This window comes from Triturus cristatus, chromosome 3_1 (assembly GCF_964204655.1).
Source record: "Triturus cristatus chromosome 3_1, aTriCri1.1, whole genome shotgun sequence".
In the NCBI taxonomy this organism is placed as follows: domain Eukaryota; kingdom Metazoa; phylum Chordata; class Amphibia; order Caudata; family Salamandridae; genus Triturus; species Triturus cristatus.
Window position 1 is genome coordinate 221,659,092 of NC_140583.1, and position 17,350 is coordinate 221,676,441.

Genomic DNA, 17,350 nt, shown 5'->3' on the forward strand with positions numbered 1-17,350 from the left:
TGTGTTTTTGTCAATTTGGGTATGTAAAAATCACAGGTGAAATCCGAACTGAAAGCCCCTGTACCCAACTATTTACTACAGAATACATTTTATAGGAGGGTGTACCACCCCAACCGCCCCCTCGCCACCTGAAGCTATGTCCCTGACTGTAATGAGCTCTGTAAATTCTTATGGCATGAATTCAACAGGAGTAAATTATTGCTTCTTTGTCAAGCCTGAATTTGGATTTACCCCTGTAAAACTCTTTGTGAATTGGGCCTTAAGAGCTCTTGCTGTTCGTCTCACCTGATTCTATATCCTTCAAATAACCAACTTTCGATTTTAAACAGAGGTATCGCCACTGGAATCTATTCAACCAATTCCCCAGAAGCCTGTCACTACGTCGCCAGTGACTCAAGAGCCAACATAATCATGGTTGAAAATCAGAAGCAGCTGGACAAAGTAATGCAGGTAAACTGTTGCATGTATGTATGTATGTATGTGGATGTATACAGTGCACGCCTGCCAACATACACAGAATCAGACTGCAAGGCTGCAGGAGCAGTGGGAGCATTTTTAGTGAATCTGGCAAAATACAACGTGCCTTCCCCATGGGGTGCTCGACTTACACTTAAAAAATGAACAATGTCCTGCCTTTTGCAATAACTTGCTATTGCCACTAGGTGGTACCCACGAGCTGCTACATTAGCCCCAGCCCTGCAAAAGTGGACTGTGCATGTACAGTAGCCAAGATTGAATAGTTAGATAATCAGTAAGGCTGAAAGAAGCACTGTCCTTTCTGTTCACTTTTCACCAATTGTCAAAATCTGGTCACTTATCTAAGAGTGCTATGAAAGAAGAATTAAAAACTTACGTGTTCCCAAACTGATAATATAAAATCGAATTCTTCTTGTTGCTGAATACCAAAGCTAAAACAATGGGGAAACTGTCTTCACACACACACATTTTTATGTCTAAATGTTTAACAAGTTTCGTTATACAACAAAGTACGCATATTCAGAACATAAATAATCACTGACCACATTTCTGTCGTGTTGTGGAATGCAACAGTGATATGATTATTGTAAGTCGTGCTTACAACTCCGTCATGCCATTTTATATTGTCTTTGGTAAGGGTTGTTTTCTAGCCCACGTTTTAGTGTATGTTTCAGGCCGCAACAGCATTCGTCTTTGTTGTGGGCAATGGTCGTGTTTTTTACCTGGTTCCGCCCATGTGCACGATCTCTCCATTCTCGTATCGGCCTGGGGCAGCGTCAGGTTTGTTATTTTAACCCGTGCCTTCCGAGGTCAATCCCATGACATCTCTCCAGTGTTTGCATATTTCCGGGCAAGTCCAAACAGGTGCACCAGGTCCGCGCTGGGCTCCTACGCCTCTGGGCCAAATGTCGTGGTATTATTTGCTCTGTTAGATAAACACAGCGTAATACAATGATTTGAATTATTTTATCCGTGCTTTTTGCACAGCTGTCATCTTACTGCCCAAGTCTGTGTCCCATTTTCCTGAGGCCTGTTAGTTCTGCCCCATATGGTGTAGTGTTGGCGCAACCTGGTCCAATGTTTGAAGTATCCACCGTTTGTGTGATGTTGGTTCGTGCCATTGTGTAGTGTCAACCATTTTTGACGGACATTGAATCTGGAGTGTGGCCACCCCCAGGAGTTCCAGTGAATACGCTTCAGGTTCTGGCATGTGGAAGTCACCACAACCAGAAATACCTGCCTGTGCTCAGGAAACTGGTGCTTACTTTGTTGTAATGTGTAGAGCTAGTGATAACTAGGCCAACAAAATGCAAGGTACAGGTCCTCTCATGTATCTAGTATTATCTAGTGTTTAGTTAGCCCAAGGGATAGTAACTTCCTTAAGGTGTTATTTGGGGTTTGGTGGACAGGGTACTTCGCCCATCAAACTGGGGGTCTATCATCTCTATTTGAAGTTGAAGGAACCGTCATGTTTCAACCAGCGGAGAACCCGCTAGCTCCACCGGTAGAATCCGTGTGCCGACAGCCAGACCGACATCCGGTATCAGTGTAAACGCCTACGACCATCCGCCATCTTTGGGGCGCATGCTCTGATGTACTTTTTTTTCCCTTCAGCTGGCGGCCCCATACAGAAAAAAAGATACCTCCCACATCCCACTACCAGGATTTCCTTTTTTATTTTTTTATTTTTAAAAACCTCTTTGCTTTTAGAAGTTTGTTTAGAAAAACAAAACAAGTTTGTTGAGCAGCCTCATGGAACATGGAGGTCCCTCAGCAAACTTACAGTACTGCCTTGAGAGGATGCACTGCGGCCTCCCCAAACATAGGTCCTGGGGTCCCGGTTTCCATATATTCCACTGCTGTTCAGTATATCAGCGTCAAGGTTGGTCATCATCTGCTGCTCCCTCTGTGAAGGTGGAAATTATTGCATTCAATTCCTGGGATGAAGTTAAGTTTCACTATCATCCTTTTGAGCTCCACGTACAGTAATGGGCTGTCGCATTCTGGCCATTTCAGGCCCTCTAACGATCACTTGGCCAAGCTCGACCCCCCACCCCCATCCCCATCACCTTCCAATTTATTGCTACATGATTTTACCAGTGAGTGGAAGGAGTTCTACTAATCTGGCCTCCAGTGTTACTGAACACCTCTCTTTCTGTGGCTCTGGTACAAAGCACACTATTTCTTCCTAAAATGGCTCTAGACTTGGCCAACTCCATACCATGTGATGAAAACTGGCATCTGTTTACATGCATCTATGGCAATGTATCCTGGGTGGAACTTGTTGATTTTCTGTTAAATTGTATCGGCTTGAAGTCCAGATGTGGTGAGGTAATCAACAGCTGTCCCCAATCAACATTGACTTATTCAAAACTCTAATCTGCAGAATGCAGATTAGCAAAAAATTCGCATCTTGGCTAAAATAAACAGTAAAAGTAAAAAGAAAAGTCCTAAATCTATATCTGGTTAATTCACACAATTTGCAAGCATTGAACAATGGACAACACTTGGTACCCCTTAGATAACCCTACATTTTGTATAACACGTTGCTTGTAGAGTTTTCACCTAGCACTAGGAATAGGTTCATTGCTGTTTCAGAATGCTGTGCCCATCCATATATTTTTTATATGTTTTTGTATTTATACAGAATCTTGTAGTAAATAGGCACAATTCACGAACGGTAACACCCTAGTAGCCACAAATAAAGTCAGTGAACAATTCTATCTTGTATCACAGTGGTATTAATGGCATAGACCCGGTGAAAGGAAGAAACTTTAGGAAATAATCTAAAAGTAATATTATGATACCCCGGCAAAGGTATAGGTAGGCTTACAGGCAGTTGTATAGGGCATGTCATGTTCCTTTCATAAAAACCTAATCTGCTTCTCTTTCCAGATTTGGAACAGATTGCCTCATTTGAAAGCTGTTGTTCAGTATAAAGGTTCATTGACGCAGAAACATCCTAATTTGTATACAGTAAGTACAGATGCACCTGCATGTTATGTATGAATGCAGTCTTGGCGTGATGCTGCTTTGTGGATTGCGGAAGATGACTAGAGTGGTGCTGTATGATCACCTAAGATCTGTCAGCCAGGGCCGGACAAGGAAGCCAAAATCAGCCCTGGCAAAAATACTAAACCAGCCCGCTCCCTTTGCATTCTTGTGAAATCTTTCTATCGTTCTATCCATCCATCAATCCATCCATCCATCCTATCTGTCTGCTTCTCTCCCCTCTCTCTTCTTCATCTCTGATTTCTTTTTCTCTACCTTCACACTCTCTCCCTCTCTTGAAGCCTTCCGATACCTGGGAAGTTGAGGAAACTGACAGAGGCACCAAGAGCTGCCTTGGCCTCTAGCTCATCGGGGAAATACCCGGTGGAGTAAAAGGCCAGTCCGACTCTGCTGTCGGCTGCATATCTTCTCTTCTAGCCATTCAATCAATGTTAGCATTGGGGGTCTCTAGTTGGGAGTGGTATCTACCATGTCCAAGTATGAACCCTTCCTTCTAGTCAGGATGAGTAAAGTACACACCTAACTTTGACTGTGCTTAACCTCTGGTAGCTTGGCACAGAGCTATCTGGCTAAACTACAGAAGCAATGTGTAAAGCATTTGCATATAACACACAGTAATGCAGTCAAAACACTACAAATGGACACCATGAAAAATAAAGTATCTTTATATAAACCAAAGAAGACCAACATGACAAAAAACCAACACACAGATATCAAATTTTGACTTTTAAAAGGTAAAAAAAAGTCCTGTCCATAGAAAACTATGGATGCATCACTTTTTGAGCAAAGTGCCTTGACTGCGTCAAAATTACAGGACAAAAACAGGCGCAGGGAAAGAGATGCCTCAGTTCTTTACTCACAGGGAAGGTGATGTGTTGGTTCCCTGCTTCAAGGGAGGTGATGCATCAGTTCCTTACTCCCCTGCAGGGGAGTTGATGCGTTTGTTCCTTACTGAAGAGGAGGTGATGCGTTGGTTTCTTACTGCAAGGGGAGGTGATGTGTCAGTTTCTTACTGCAAAGCCCAGCGTCATTGTAGATTTGGTGCGCAGGTGCGATGCGTGATAAAATTCAGGTGCTATTGGGGCGATGTAGTGGCAATCCAGGCATTATGTCAATTTCTGCAGCCACAGGCAGGTGATTCTTCAATTTTTCTAGGACCAAAGCAAGGCCTGCATCTGAGTCGGAGCTTTGAACTTCGGAGGCTCAGCGCTCGGGACTCAGACAGCGGCAGTTTCTCGTTCCTCGAACAGGAGCAGCAAAATAACCGCCAAGGGCCAAGGACTGAAGTTTGGCACCACAAGGCAGGTCAGAACTCCCAGCAGTAAAGTTCTGGGATGCTGCAGGTGAAGACCAGGTTGTATCGCTGAGACTTCAGAGCAGCAGGCAAGCTCTACATCAAGCCCTTTGAGATCTTCCCAAGCAGATTCACAGCAGAGTTCAGTCTTTGGCCTCTATAGGGTAGAAACAGGTAACTGCAGGTCAACCCAGCAGAGCAACACAAAGCAAAGGGGCAGTACTCCCATTCAGAATGCTTTGGCCCTTCTCCTTGACAGAGATTCCTCTTGATCCAGAAGTAATCTAAAGTACTGGGGTTTTAGGTCTAATACCGATACCCCTTTTTTCCTTTGAGGTCTTTGTAAGAGAGTCCCTCTCGCTCAGTAAACACTAGTTCTGTCCTCCCTGGTGCAGTCACACTCCAGAGTTGGAGACAGCATTGTGCAAGGCAGTCACAGCCTATTCAGGTGTTAGTGACAACTCCTCCCACCACTCTAGCCCAAAATGACCCATAAGCATATGAAGGGCACACCTCAACTCCCTTTGTGTGAGTGTCTGCAGTGAATTCACAAAAAAACCCTGTTAGTGTAAAACCAGACGTTGTTACCACAAGCAGGTAGAACGTTGAGGCAGGAAAATGCCCACTTTCTAAAAGTGGCATTTCTAAATACACACTAAAAGATGTATTTTTAAATTCTGTTTTTCAAGGAACCTAAACTCCAAATCTCTATCTCTTCCCAACTGAAAGTTACACTTGTAATATATTGCAAGGCAGCTCCATTGATAACCTATAGGAGAAACAACCTTTTAATTGTGAAAAACTAAATTGGCAGTAGTTTACTATCAGGACATGTAAACCACGCAAGCACATGTCCTACTTTTCACATAAACTGCACCCTGCCCATGGGGCTACCTTGGGGGTGACTTACATACTATATTTTATACTAAAAGGGAAGGCCCTAGCCAATGGGTGCACTTGCCAGGTCAGCATGGCATTTTAAAACTGCACTCACAGACACTGTAATGGCAGGCCTGAGACATGTTTACAGGGCTATTCATGTGGGTGACACAACCAGTGCTGCAGACCCACACGTAGCGATTGTTTACAGGCCGTGGGCACCCATAGTGCACTGTACTAGGGACTTACCTGTAAATCAAATATGCCAAACATGGATAACCAATTCTGAAGAACTTCAGCCTAGTTAACTCTAAAACAAAACCAGCACAAGCAACAAGCGGAATTAAGGACCGACAAGATTCATCCATCAGGCACATAAACAATTGAAGAACGACCTTTCAACAAACCAAACCTGCAAATTAAGGCAAATAAAACGGGACATTAACAGAGCAATTCGCAGACTGCCTCAGAAGGGCCCCGACATCAGTACACAGACATAATTGAGAAAGTTAAAGTACAGTTAGAACAAAATCATTTGGGAAGCGAAACAGGAATCCACAGAGAAGATATGGGTCACATTACTATATGATGCAAAATCTAACAACAGTGCCAGATTTTGGAACACAGTGAATAATCTAGACAACCCAAGGGCTCTCGGAATCAACTCATATATAACAGAGGAAGCCTGGGTAAATTACTTGTTGCATCATTTTAACAAAGAAACCGACGAAACTATTCAAGACAGCGAGGCTCCACAGCGAAGTCTGCAGTCCCAAGAACACTGACCGAGGAGACCTACCTTCCATGTACAATAAAACAGATTAAGAATCAAATCTTGAAGGGCAGAAAAGAGGGGGCCCCCAGGCCCAACGGAATACCACCAATTTTATATAAGCAGGATCCGAATTATTGGACAGAGCAACTAAGGCCCCTCTTCAAAAACATCCTGGAAGTAGAAAAAATTCCAGATTTGTGGAAGGAATCAATTATCTCCCCTATCTACAAAAAAGGCAGTAGGAATCAAGCAGAGAATGATAGGCTTATAGCACTAATCGACATAGACGCCAAATACTTTGCGGGTCTCATCTTGGATGAACTCACGGACTGGGCATCAACGAAAGGCTTAATTCCCATTAATCAGACAGATTGCCAATAAAGCTTGGGGACAGCGACAAACATCCTCGCTCTTTCACTCTTAATAGACGCTACAATAAAAATCAAAAAGCCACTATTCGTCTGCTTCATTGATTATACGTCCGCCTTCGACAGCATAGACAGGGGGAAACTCTGGGCCAAATTATCCGGCTGGGAAATAGATACGAAACTCTTGAATAAGTTAATCTTACTTCACTCTGAGACATGGATTCAAATAAAATTAGGATCAGACAATTGTCTAGCAAGGAAAATAATGAACTCCAAGGGGCTGAAGCAGGGATGTGTCCTTGCCCCGACCTTGTTCAATCTCTTTTAGTCTGATCTCTCAGCAGAGCTTTACAACTGCAACCATCGTGCCCCCAATTTGGGGGGTCTAACACTGTTGAATTTATTGTAAGCGATTTATTGTAACCGAACTCCAGTCGGCTTGCAACATCTTATAAGCGCCACAAGCAGCTTCTCAGACAAGAATGGGCTATCAATAAACCTAGAAAAATCAAAAGTGATGATACTTAAGCAAAAGGATAAAAACATCAACCTCGATGGGAACTGCGGGGTCAACAGCTGGAGGTGGTCAAAGAATACAAATACCTGCACATTATTTTTGACAGAAAGGGATCTTTTGGGCAACGATCAGAACAAGAGAGATTACACTGGCCGTAGGATTAAAAAACATCAAGCAAAGAATAACGGGTCCAAATCTAACGCCTCTGCTGAAAGAGCTGCAAGCAAAATTGCTATCACCTACGGTAGTGAATGCATGAGAGGGAGAGATGAGACAATCTTGGACAAGGTGGTGTCCAAAACAATACGAATAGTATTTAACCTCCGACATTATACCTCGCCAGCACAATTAAGGCTGGAGCTGGCCTCCGAAAACAGCAAGTAGCACACAAGGGTGCCTATACCAAATGCTGACACAAAATAAAGGGAGCAGAGCCAGGTACCCTGAACTCATATCTATGGAAAGAGCTGGAAAGGAATAAAGAGAGCCCTGCAGTGGTCTACCTCCAAATGCCAGGCAGCTCTCTTGCCTTACAAGACCTTTGGGAAAATAATGGGCCTCATGGGTGGTACGTTATCCAGAGTTACACAAGGGCTTTGCCACAAGCTTACTCAGGAACAGGGTTCTCAAGGACTGTGAAGGACTCATACCTGAAATTGAGGATGGGAATCCTACTGGTAAATCAGCAACTCCCACCATGGAAAGGCCTGTAAACAATAACAAACTGCAGAATCTCCGGTGATCCTAAAGAGGACGTCCTCCATTTACTGTGCAGTTGCAGGGGTCTAGATAAAGAGTGTAGACTATTACTAAAACCACTCTGGAACCAAAGACGGATCCGAACACGCAGACAAGCATTAAGAACCTGTCTTGAAGGAAGAGACATTCAGTTAGCATGCAGACTGGTACAATTTATGAGTACAGCAAGAGTCATGTTAAATCTAACCGCCAACTGACGAATCAATTACAGAAGGCCATATTTCAAATGTAAAAACAGCTGCACAACCTTTATTTTTTTTGTTTCATTTATTTTTATTGATTTTATCCCCATTTTTTAAGAAAGAAGATTTTCATTGTTACAAGTCAAGGCACATTCATCACAATGTGGAGAGGTGTGGTGCAGTGGCCAGGGCAGCTGATTTCGTAGCACAGTGTACAAGGTTCGATCCCCGGCTCCTGTGGCAGCTCAGCACCATGTGACTCTAGGCAATAGCTCACTTAATTTCCACAACGGCCCCCAGCGCCTTGAGACCCGTAAGGGTGAGTAGTTAGCACTTTTTTTTTTACAATGCAATACACAAAGCTTGAAATTCGAAAGATAAAAGAAAGATACACACATCAAAAGAAATACTCATAGAATAAGTACAATATGTGAATAACCCTTCCCAAAACTTACTTCAGCCAATTTGTGATAGGAGCCCAAATTTTACATCCCAGTGCCTTCTTTCTTCGTCCTCTCAATTTATATATTAAGGATTCTACATTATAGATAGCCAAAATCCTTGATCACCAATTCATAAACATGGGGGGGATCAGAACTTATCCATTGAGAAGTAATGCATAAACGAACAATAGCCATTGCAATAAATAAAAATCCAATCGTGGATCTCGGCCTTGTATTCCCTTCCACATTATATCCTAAACCCAAAATTATAAGATCGGCCGTAATGGTTAACGAGAGTAAATTAAGATGCCACAATTAGTACAATGAAAAATTGGGTTTTATGTTTGAAGACAATGCAGAAATTACTGGTAAATTACAGTAAATAGTGAGAAAAAATAAAACAGTGAGTGAGTTGGTGGCAGGGTAATAGGAAATCAGCCGATTTCCGGTACCCAGGCAAGTGATTTAAAAGGTGACTTTTTGGTGCACGAAGGTAGTTATTAACAAAAAGTACTGACTTTTTGTTAATAACTACCTTCGTGCACCAAAAAGTCACCTTTTAAATCACTTGCCTGGGTACCGGAAATCGGCTGATTTCCTATTTCCCTGCCACCAACTCACTCACTGTTTTATTTTTTCTCACTATTTACTGTAATTTACCAGTAATTTCTGCATTGTCTTCAAACATAAAACCCAATTTTTCATTGTACTAATTGTGGCATCTTAATTTACTCTACTTGAATGGGACCACTGTTCCTTTATAAAAATGTATACACCCTTGGTCCCTTCTGACTCCTAGGGTCTCCTTGTTCCTTATAATCGTAATGGTTAACGAGATCACTAAGATAGTATCCAGAAAAGATTCGACTTCCAGTAAGAAAGTACCTAACCTAGGGCAGGAGAAATACATATGAATAGAATCTGCTGCATGTAGCCCGCACCTATTACATTCCCCCCTCCCCAACTCCCCCCACTTAGCAATCTTTTCTGGAGTATTATAAAGATCGAAAGCAGACATAAAATGTTGGCATCTAAGACCTCCAGTTATTAAAATCTGATTCGATAACTCCAATGATTCCTCAATATTTATTCCTATCTTTCCCAACTTGCTTTCCCATTTTGTATTCCAAGTCTGGGAAAGCTTCCAGTACATTTTGATGAATTTTCCCTATCAGAGATTTCTTCCGTATTATTTCTATCAAACATATTTTATCAAAACTTGAATCTGATCCATGCATGCTTCTCCGTGAGAAACTACGAACCTGAAAATATTTTAAAAAATCTTGTTTGCATAGACCACATTTTTCCTGTAAATTCATGAATGAGACAAGTTGGCCTCCATCAAACAAATCGCCCCCCCCCCAAAAAAAAAGCACCATCTAAATGTAATATGATCCTGAAAGATTGGTGGAAGGATACCAGAGGCCGAGAGTGGAGTATATACATTTTAATTTAGGATCTTCTGTTGCAGGGATTCTGCTCATGCACAGAACTATGCGCAGGAAACCAGGACCTCAGTGAATTGCGGTGTACCAAAAACTCGCCTCAGTGCCCAGAACCGCTATCCGACTAGCATCAGTGTCTCATTCGCTCTTCATATCATCTAGAAGCTACCAATGATTAGACAACCCAGAACATGCGACTTAGAGTACTCTCAGGAATGGTGGGAATCAGAAATACCTGTTCGTTATTATTCTCATATCAGTCCACAACAAGAGTAACCAGAGACACCGTAAAGTTTAAAATGTTTATTTTATAAACTACGTGTCCTAAGATGCAGTACTTTGGCTAACATAAGCAGACAAATGATTAAAATTAAAACCATCAGCATTGTTACAATACCATAGAAAATGAAGGGAGAAATCATATTACAAATGATAGTGGAATACAACCACCCTCCCTTCGCTAGTAAGCTAGTATTATTAGACTAATAGAAGGTCTCTAGGTTTGAATGAGGAACCCCATACCGTAAATATTAGCTTAGGTGAATCACATCACAGGATCAGCTTTGATCTGTGCCTGGAAAAGTTCTTCTCCAGAATGTGTGTCTAATGCATGCAAACTGCAGTTTTAAAGGCGCTCTGGTTTCAGATATTTGCAGCTGCGTGCGTGTTATGGCTAGAGCGTGGGCCGATCAACCTGAATTCAAAAACATACATTGTTTGTTGGCCCTGACTGTTTCTGCACTCAGTGTACAGACCAAGGATGCGGTGCTCGTCTAGGGATGTGAACAACAGACAGTTCTCATGTGAAGAAAAAGTAGGCAAGCAGTTTTCATATAATAACATCTATCTGTAGTGTCGTGTGCAAAAGCGGCAAAATGGCGTTTCTAACTTCTAAGACGCTTATGCTAACATAGCAATGTGTGTATCTAAAACTCTGTCTCCACTACACTTCAATTTACGCCGACTTTGTCTCCACACCGAATGTGCCGCTTTAAGTACTTTAAATTTGGTCTTTTTATAGTAGCTAGGTTCTAATATCCTAACCAGGCAGCTGTTAGCTTCATTTCCCAGTCCTATTTCATATATGGTTGGTCTGCTGGGTATTGGAAAGTCAGCCTTGGTCCCGACTAGAAGAATCCCCATATGTTGTATCATGGATGCCCAATAAAATAAAAGAAAGTAAGGCATTGCCCATCCTCCCCGATGTCTCGGAAGAGTCATTCATTTTAACGCCCTTCTTGGTCTGTGGTACCCCCAAAGGACTCTGGAGCATATCCTCTCTACCCTTGCTAGGCAAGATCTAGAAAACTCAAGAGGAATAGTCCTGAACAAATATAAAAATTTTGGAAGGATCGCCGAAACTGTTAAAACTGAGATATTTCCTAGGGTCATTTCAGATCATACTTCGATATTAATAGAGTTACCACTGAGCACCAATCTTAAAAAACAGAGTTCCTGGACCTTTGAAAGAAAACTGCTGTTGGATCAGTCATATTGTGCTCACATGGCCAGATGGATTGGGGAATTTTTTTAAGATCAATAGAAACACCGCCTCCGATTCTATGGTCTGGGAATGCATTTAAGGCTGGGGTTCGCAGTGAGACTCTTAGCTTTTCTATATTTCGCCAGAAGACAATATTGGGAGAAATTAGGGGATGGATTGAACAGCTGAGGTTAGCTAAAATTGAACTTATGAGGAAAATAGCGAGGGGGTTAAATATAGAGGAATCCCAAAAGATTATCGCTATTATCAAAGTGAAAACTCATCAACACTTTTGGGAGGAACTAGCTGCTAAATATATGCACCATGGGGCTGAAATATGTGAATTAGGAGAAAATACAGGAAGGGTCTTAGCAAAGCGGCTGCAACAGAGGGAAGTTGCAGATCGAATTCAAAGGATTAAAGATAATTTAGACCAGATACAGGACTCTCCAATTGAAATCCTGAATATATTCCATAGGTATTACAATCAATTGTATACAGAGGGTGAGGTCACAGGAGGGGAAGATTCTATGCAGGAATTCTTTACAGATCTAGAGACAACTAAGGTCACACAGGATCAAAATGAGATTCTTGCAGCACCGATTACATGGGAAGAAGTGGAGGGGGCTATAATGTCTTTAAATACTGGCAAGGCGGTCGGCCCGGATGGCATTCCTCTGAAATTTTTCAGGACATTTCGGCAGTCACTCCGGCAAGATATTATAACCCTATTTCAGTCTGCTCAAAGGGGTTCTATCCCTGACTCCTGGTAAAAGACCACTGTAGTAATATTTTTTTTAACAGATAAGCCTGAGCTGAATCCCTCTTCTTACAGACCTATTTCACTTATTAATTGTGATAGCAAGATCTGTTCTAAAATATTAGCTTCTTGATTAGGAAAAGTTATCACTCCACTGGTATCAATTCACCAGCATGGGTTCATCCCGGGAAGGGATACAACTGACCATGTGAGGCGTGTTATTGCTCTTATGGATTGGGCTTGGACAACGAAGCCTCAGCTAGGGGTGATCTGTTGGATGCTGAAATAGCGTTTGACAGGGTCTCCCGGAGGTTTTGTGGTATGTCCTGCAATGGAAGGGGTTCTGCACTGAATTTACTCAAGCAGTTAAGGCTCTCTATTTATTTCCGGAAGCTGGTATCCGCATTTCTGGACAGGAATCGAGATCATTCAGTATTAGTAGAGGTACCCGGCAGGAGTGCCTGTGCTCGCCCTTCCTTCCCACATTATACATTGATCCGTTTCTCAATAAATTAGATTTTAATATGAATACTAATCCAATCAGAGTTTTTAATATGGAGTATAGAACTTTGGCATATGCTGATGATATAGAGCTACTTACTAGTGATGCTTCCTTGGCATTTTCAGCAGTGAAGACTCTGGCAGAACGGTTTGGTATCCTCTCAGGCTACAAATTAAATGTGGATAACACCCAGATCCTTCATTCACATAGCATGATCCCTGCAGACCTTCCAATAGTCCCTGAAGCAACATATTTGGGAATTAAGATCACAGCGGTAGTAGATCAAATTCCTGCACTGAACATTGTACCAGTGATGGATACTGTCAATAGAAAATTGGAGAGGTTAGATCATCTACATCTCTCTTTACATGGACGAAGTAATGTCATAAACATGCTGATCCTTCCTAAATTTTTATATTTGCTCTGCACAACCTTTAACTGTTAAGTATTGTTTCAATTTTAAATCATATGGAAAAAATCCTTGTTACCACTGCTAGATTTATTATGAATTTTAGGGTATAGAGCATATGATAGATTTAGTTTAACTATTTACCTAGGAGTTTTTTAGGTCCTTTTATTGTACTTTAAACCTTGCACAGTACATGAGACCTCACCTTTTCTTTTTTAACAATTTTACAATTGAATAAATCTTTGAAAATGTAAATGGTTTTTAATCATTCTCACTGTATTGAATTAAGCGGTTTTATGCATACTTTGCGCAGGTTGTTTCTGAATGTAGTTTTTTACTGCAAAGATTTTAGTTAATTATGCAATAAATAAATTTAATTGGATAACCAATCATAATCACAATTTACATAGGGAGCACTTACACTTTGGCACTGATCAGCAGTGGCAAAGTGCCCAGAGTCCCTAATCCAAAGTGCCCAGAGTACCTAAACCAGCAGAAAGAGGGTCAGAAAAATAGGAGGCAAAAAGTTTGGGGATAACCCTGAAAAAAAGGGCCAGGTCAAACAGTCAAGAATGACCTACGAATTTCCCAAGGCATAAAAATATCCCTGGATAGTCTGAGCTTGTTATATTGCAGATGTATTGGATTCATGTATGTAGTGCTTACACTTCAAAAGTTTTCTTAGGAGCCTTACCCAGGAGCTGCTGAATGCCAGGTTTGCAGAATACTGAGGGTGCCTAATCTTGAATCCACCACTTGCCTCTTTTTTCCGCCACCTACAGTTCCTATTTCTTTATCTCACTTTTGCATCTTCTTTTCCATTCCTGGCTTCTGGCTTTGTCACTGCTCTCCTATCTTTATTCCTTCTTCTTTATCCATTTTCTGCATTTCACTCTGTTGCTCTGGTTTAAAGTCTAATTATGATAAATTAAATCACAATTCCCAACAAGCATTGGTACAATCAATAGCTCTGGCAAAGCCAAAAGGTGAAATAAAAAAAAATTCACCACTTAACCATAGCATATTATTTGACTGATGTGCAGGCCTGGGATGTGGGGATGGTGTGATGGTACTGGGGCAGAGGGGTGGGGTGACCTGACTGCAGGGGGTCTCTGAGCGGATGCCTTTATTACCTGCTATTATTGATGTTTGTGCCATGAATGTCGTAGCGTATCTTTGCACCGATTCTTTATTGACCATACAGCCATTGTCTTTGTATTATTTTGTTTTTTTGAAACTAAATAAAGCTTTAAAAAAAAAAAAACATAGCATATTATTTTGAAAGAACAACATGTTAGAATGCACATCACCAGAAAATATGATTCCTATTGTCGCAAAGAAATGGTACTATGGGATTTGAATTACTTTCGCCTGAAGACATAGTTAAAATGCACAAGGAAGAAATAAAAGATACGAAACTGATAAAGGATGGAAAGAAAAAAGTATAGGCAAAATAAAGTGTTAGCTCACCTACTCTAGCACAAAGGTGCACTTTTTTTAAAGAGGATTTGTACATGTGATCAGGAAAGAAAACGCCATCATATGCAAGAGAACCAATATCAGAAATGGCTCATCCATTGTCCTAGTCTGTAAACTGTGGTAGATCCAAGGGATAGATAGATAGATAGATAGATAGATAGATAGATAGATAGATAGATAGATAGATAGATAGATAGATAGATAGATAGATAGATAGATAGATAGATAGATAGATAGATAGATAGATAGATAGATAGATAGATAGATAGATAGATAGATAGATAGATAGATAGATAGATAGATAGATGCGGCACTCAGTTCTGAATATGGAAAAATGTCTTTCAATGTACGATCATTGTTCAGTTGACCTATAGGAGGAAACTCGCACACACACACACCCATTGATGGTTGGCATTTCATACAATTGGCCAGCATAAGAAAGAGTCAAGTTACAAATCTGTAAGAATCTTTGTGATTTGAGTTTATAACCCTATTATTACATTGTGATGTAATCTGATTTGACGCAAAGAAGCAGCACCCACATCTACATACGTATCTGCATTACTAGAATTTATGCAAGAATTCTTGTTGGCCAACATGAATGTACAACACACTTTTGAATCATTTGAGTTTCTTTGCCCCTCTCTTCGAAGACTGCAAACACGGCATCACTTTTGTAGCCATTTACCTTTTTTTGTTGAATTTGCTAACTCCCTTAAATTGCATCTTCCATGCCCTCATCTCAGTGTGGTAAGATATATTATCTTAAGTTTCAAATGTCATGTCCTTAGAGGTTTTTTGTGTAGCCACCATTAAACTCTGCATCAAGAGTAACTCCCATTAACATTAGTTTTTCAGGGATATTTTTAATGGATCTACGTCTCTCTTTCTAAGTGTGAAGGAGGCGAGGACTGATGTCAGCTGGTCTGTGTCCTTTTTTCAATTGAGAATATGGTCCTTGGACAGCTGTCATCTGTCACACCGGTCTTAGAGTGCAAAATGGTAGAGACCAACTGGCCAAGCAAAGTGTTGTCTACTATGAAACAGGCGCCAGAGAACCTGTCTCCTGTCTCAGGCCTCTTTCACCTCCATTGAGCCTGATACTCCAATGTACATTTATAGGTATATCTTAACTCGTGTAAATCTACTCCTGCACCAAAGTGTAAATCTACACTCAGAAATGGGGACTGGCAACAAGTATATATTTACACCTGAGCGTAGATGTGCATGTCTACATGTCTGTAACCCCATTAGTTCGGGGGTGGAGGCATCAAGTAATTTTTTTACAAGTAGATGAACGTCTCCATCAATATAAAATATAAATGTGAACTATTTATTGCAAGCATAAACTAATAAAATGTCACAGCATATAAACTCATGTAATTCAATGTGTATTAAATATTTTAATATATGTATTTAATTCATAAATAATCTTTCCTAAAGAATGCTTTCAAAAAAATCAAACCCACAGTGACATTTTTATTTTCATGTAATATGTATTCCGTTTGGTAAAAGTTATGTGTTGAATTAATTTATTATTTCTATAATTAATTGTAATGTTTTTTTAAAAAAAATTAATTATTTAGTTGTATTTGAAATAAACGTTATCATTAGATTCTATAATACTAAAATATATATTTTTTTTAATTATAGATTTTTTAACTTTTAACAAATATATACATATATATGTATGAGACAGAGACACCTCCCGCTCTTGGGTGAAGTGGGAGTCGAGTTTTGTAGCAGATCTGGGGTAACACATTCCTTCCGTCCTGGGGGCAAGGCTGGTGAGGTAGTATTTCTTGTGCTGTGTTGATAACATTAGCTTGGCCACACAGCTAAAGCTGTTGCTTCCCACTCCTAAAAATGTACGTATTGGAGTCACAACCCAGCTTAAATTGCCTACTAAAAATAAATGCAGCAACAACAATAAAATGTCTGAGTGACCCCGTCCTAAACAATGTTTTTGGTTGACTGATCACCTTACACACACACACACACACACGCACACACACACACTAACTCAGAGGCTCTTGTAGCGGGAAAGAAGTTTGAGGAAGAGAGAATGTCTAATGTGTGGGTTTCTATAGAAGCTGCATGTGGTAAGAGCACCTCTTCCAGCCAGGTCACAAGGTCACAGTTGGCCAGCCAATGGCAACCTTCTAATGATGCTATAGCTCCCAACATCAGCTCTGTAACACTAAACACTGCAGGGTACTCACATAACTAGTGGTGTTCAATAAGTATAACTGTCAATATAATTTACAGCTGCAAACCATCAAGAAACCCCCCATCTGTATAATTTAACACGCCCCATTTCCAGCTGGGTAACACTACAAAGCCACTTTGGTCCAATGCTTCAACGTCACACGTTCCTATTACCTAGCTGTTTTCAAACTGTACCAGTGCTTCATTTGTAAAAAAAGTGCCAGGGCTCTCGTCAGGAGGCCACTGCAGTCTGCATCGCAAATTGCCCCTGTAGTAAAAACACAACTACTAACCATCCAATGATCCAATGTCTGCAAGTGTGAGAATTCTAACTGTCCCAGGCCCACAAAGCTAAAAG

General features: G+C 40.9%; 1 protein-coding gene across 7 annotated transcripts in view; it reads left to right on the forward strand.

Annotated features, from left to right (window-relative positions):
* ACSBG1 (acyl-CoA synthetase bubblegum family member 1) overlaps positions 1–17,350 on the forward strand; it is a 687,864-nt gene that overhangs the window by 509,080 nt on the left and 161,434 nt on the right. For all 7 annotated transcript variants that reach the window (XM_085643721.1, XM_085643719.1, XM_085643718.1 and 4 more), the window contains exons 5-6: positions 330–450; positions 3,373–3,453. In XM_085643721.1, the coding sequence (XP_085499847.1) occupies positions 330–450; positions 3,373–3,453 (202 nt within the window). The remainder of the gene's footprint in view (positions 1–329; positions 451–3,372; positions 3,454–17,350) is intronic.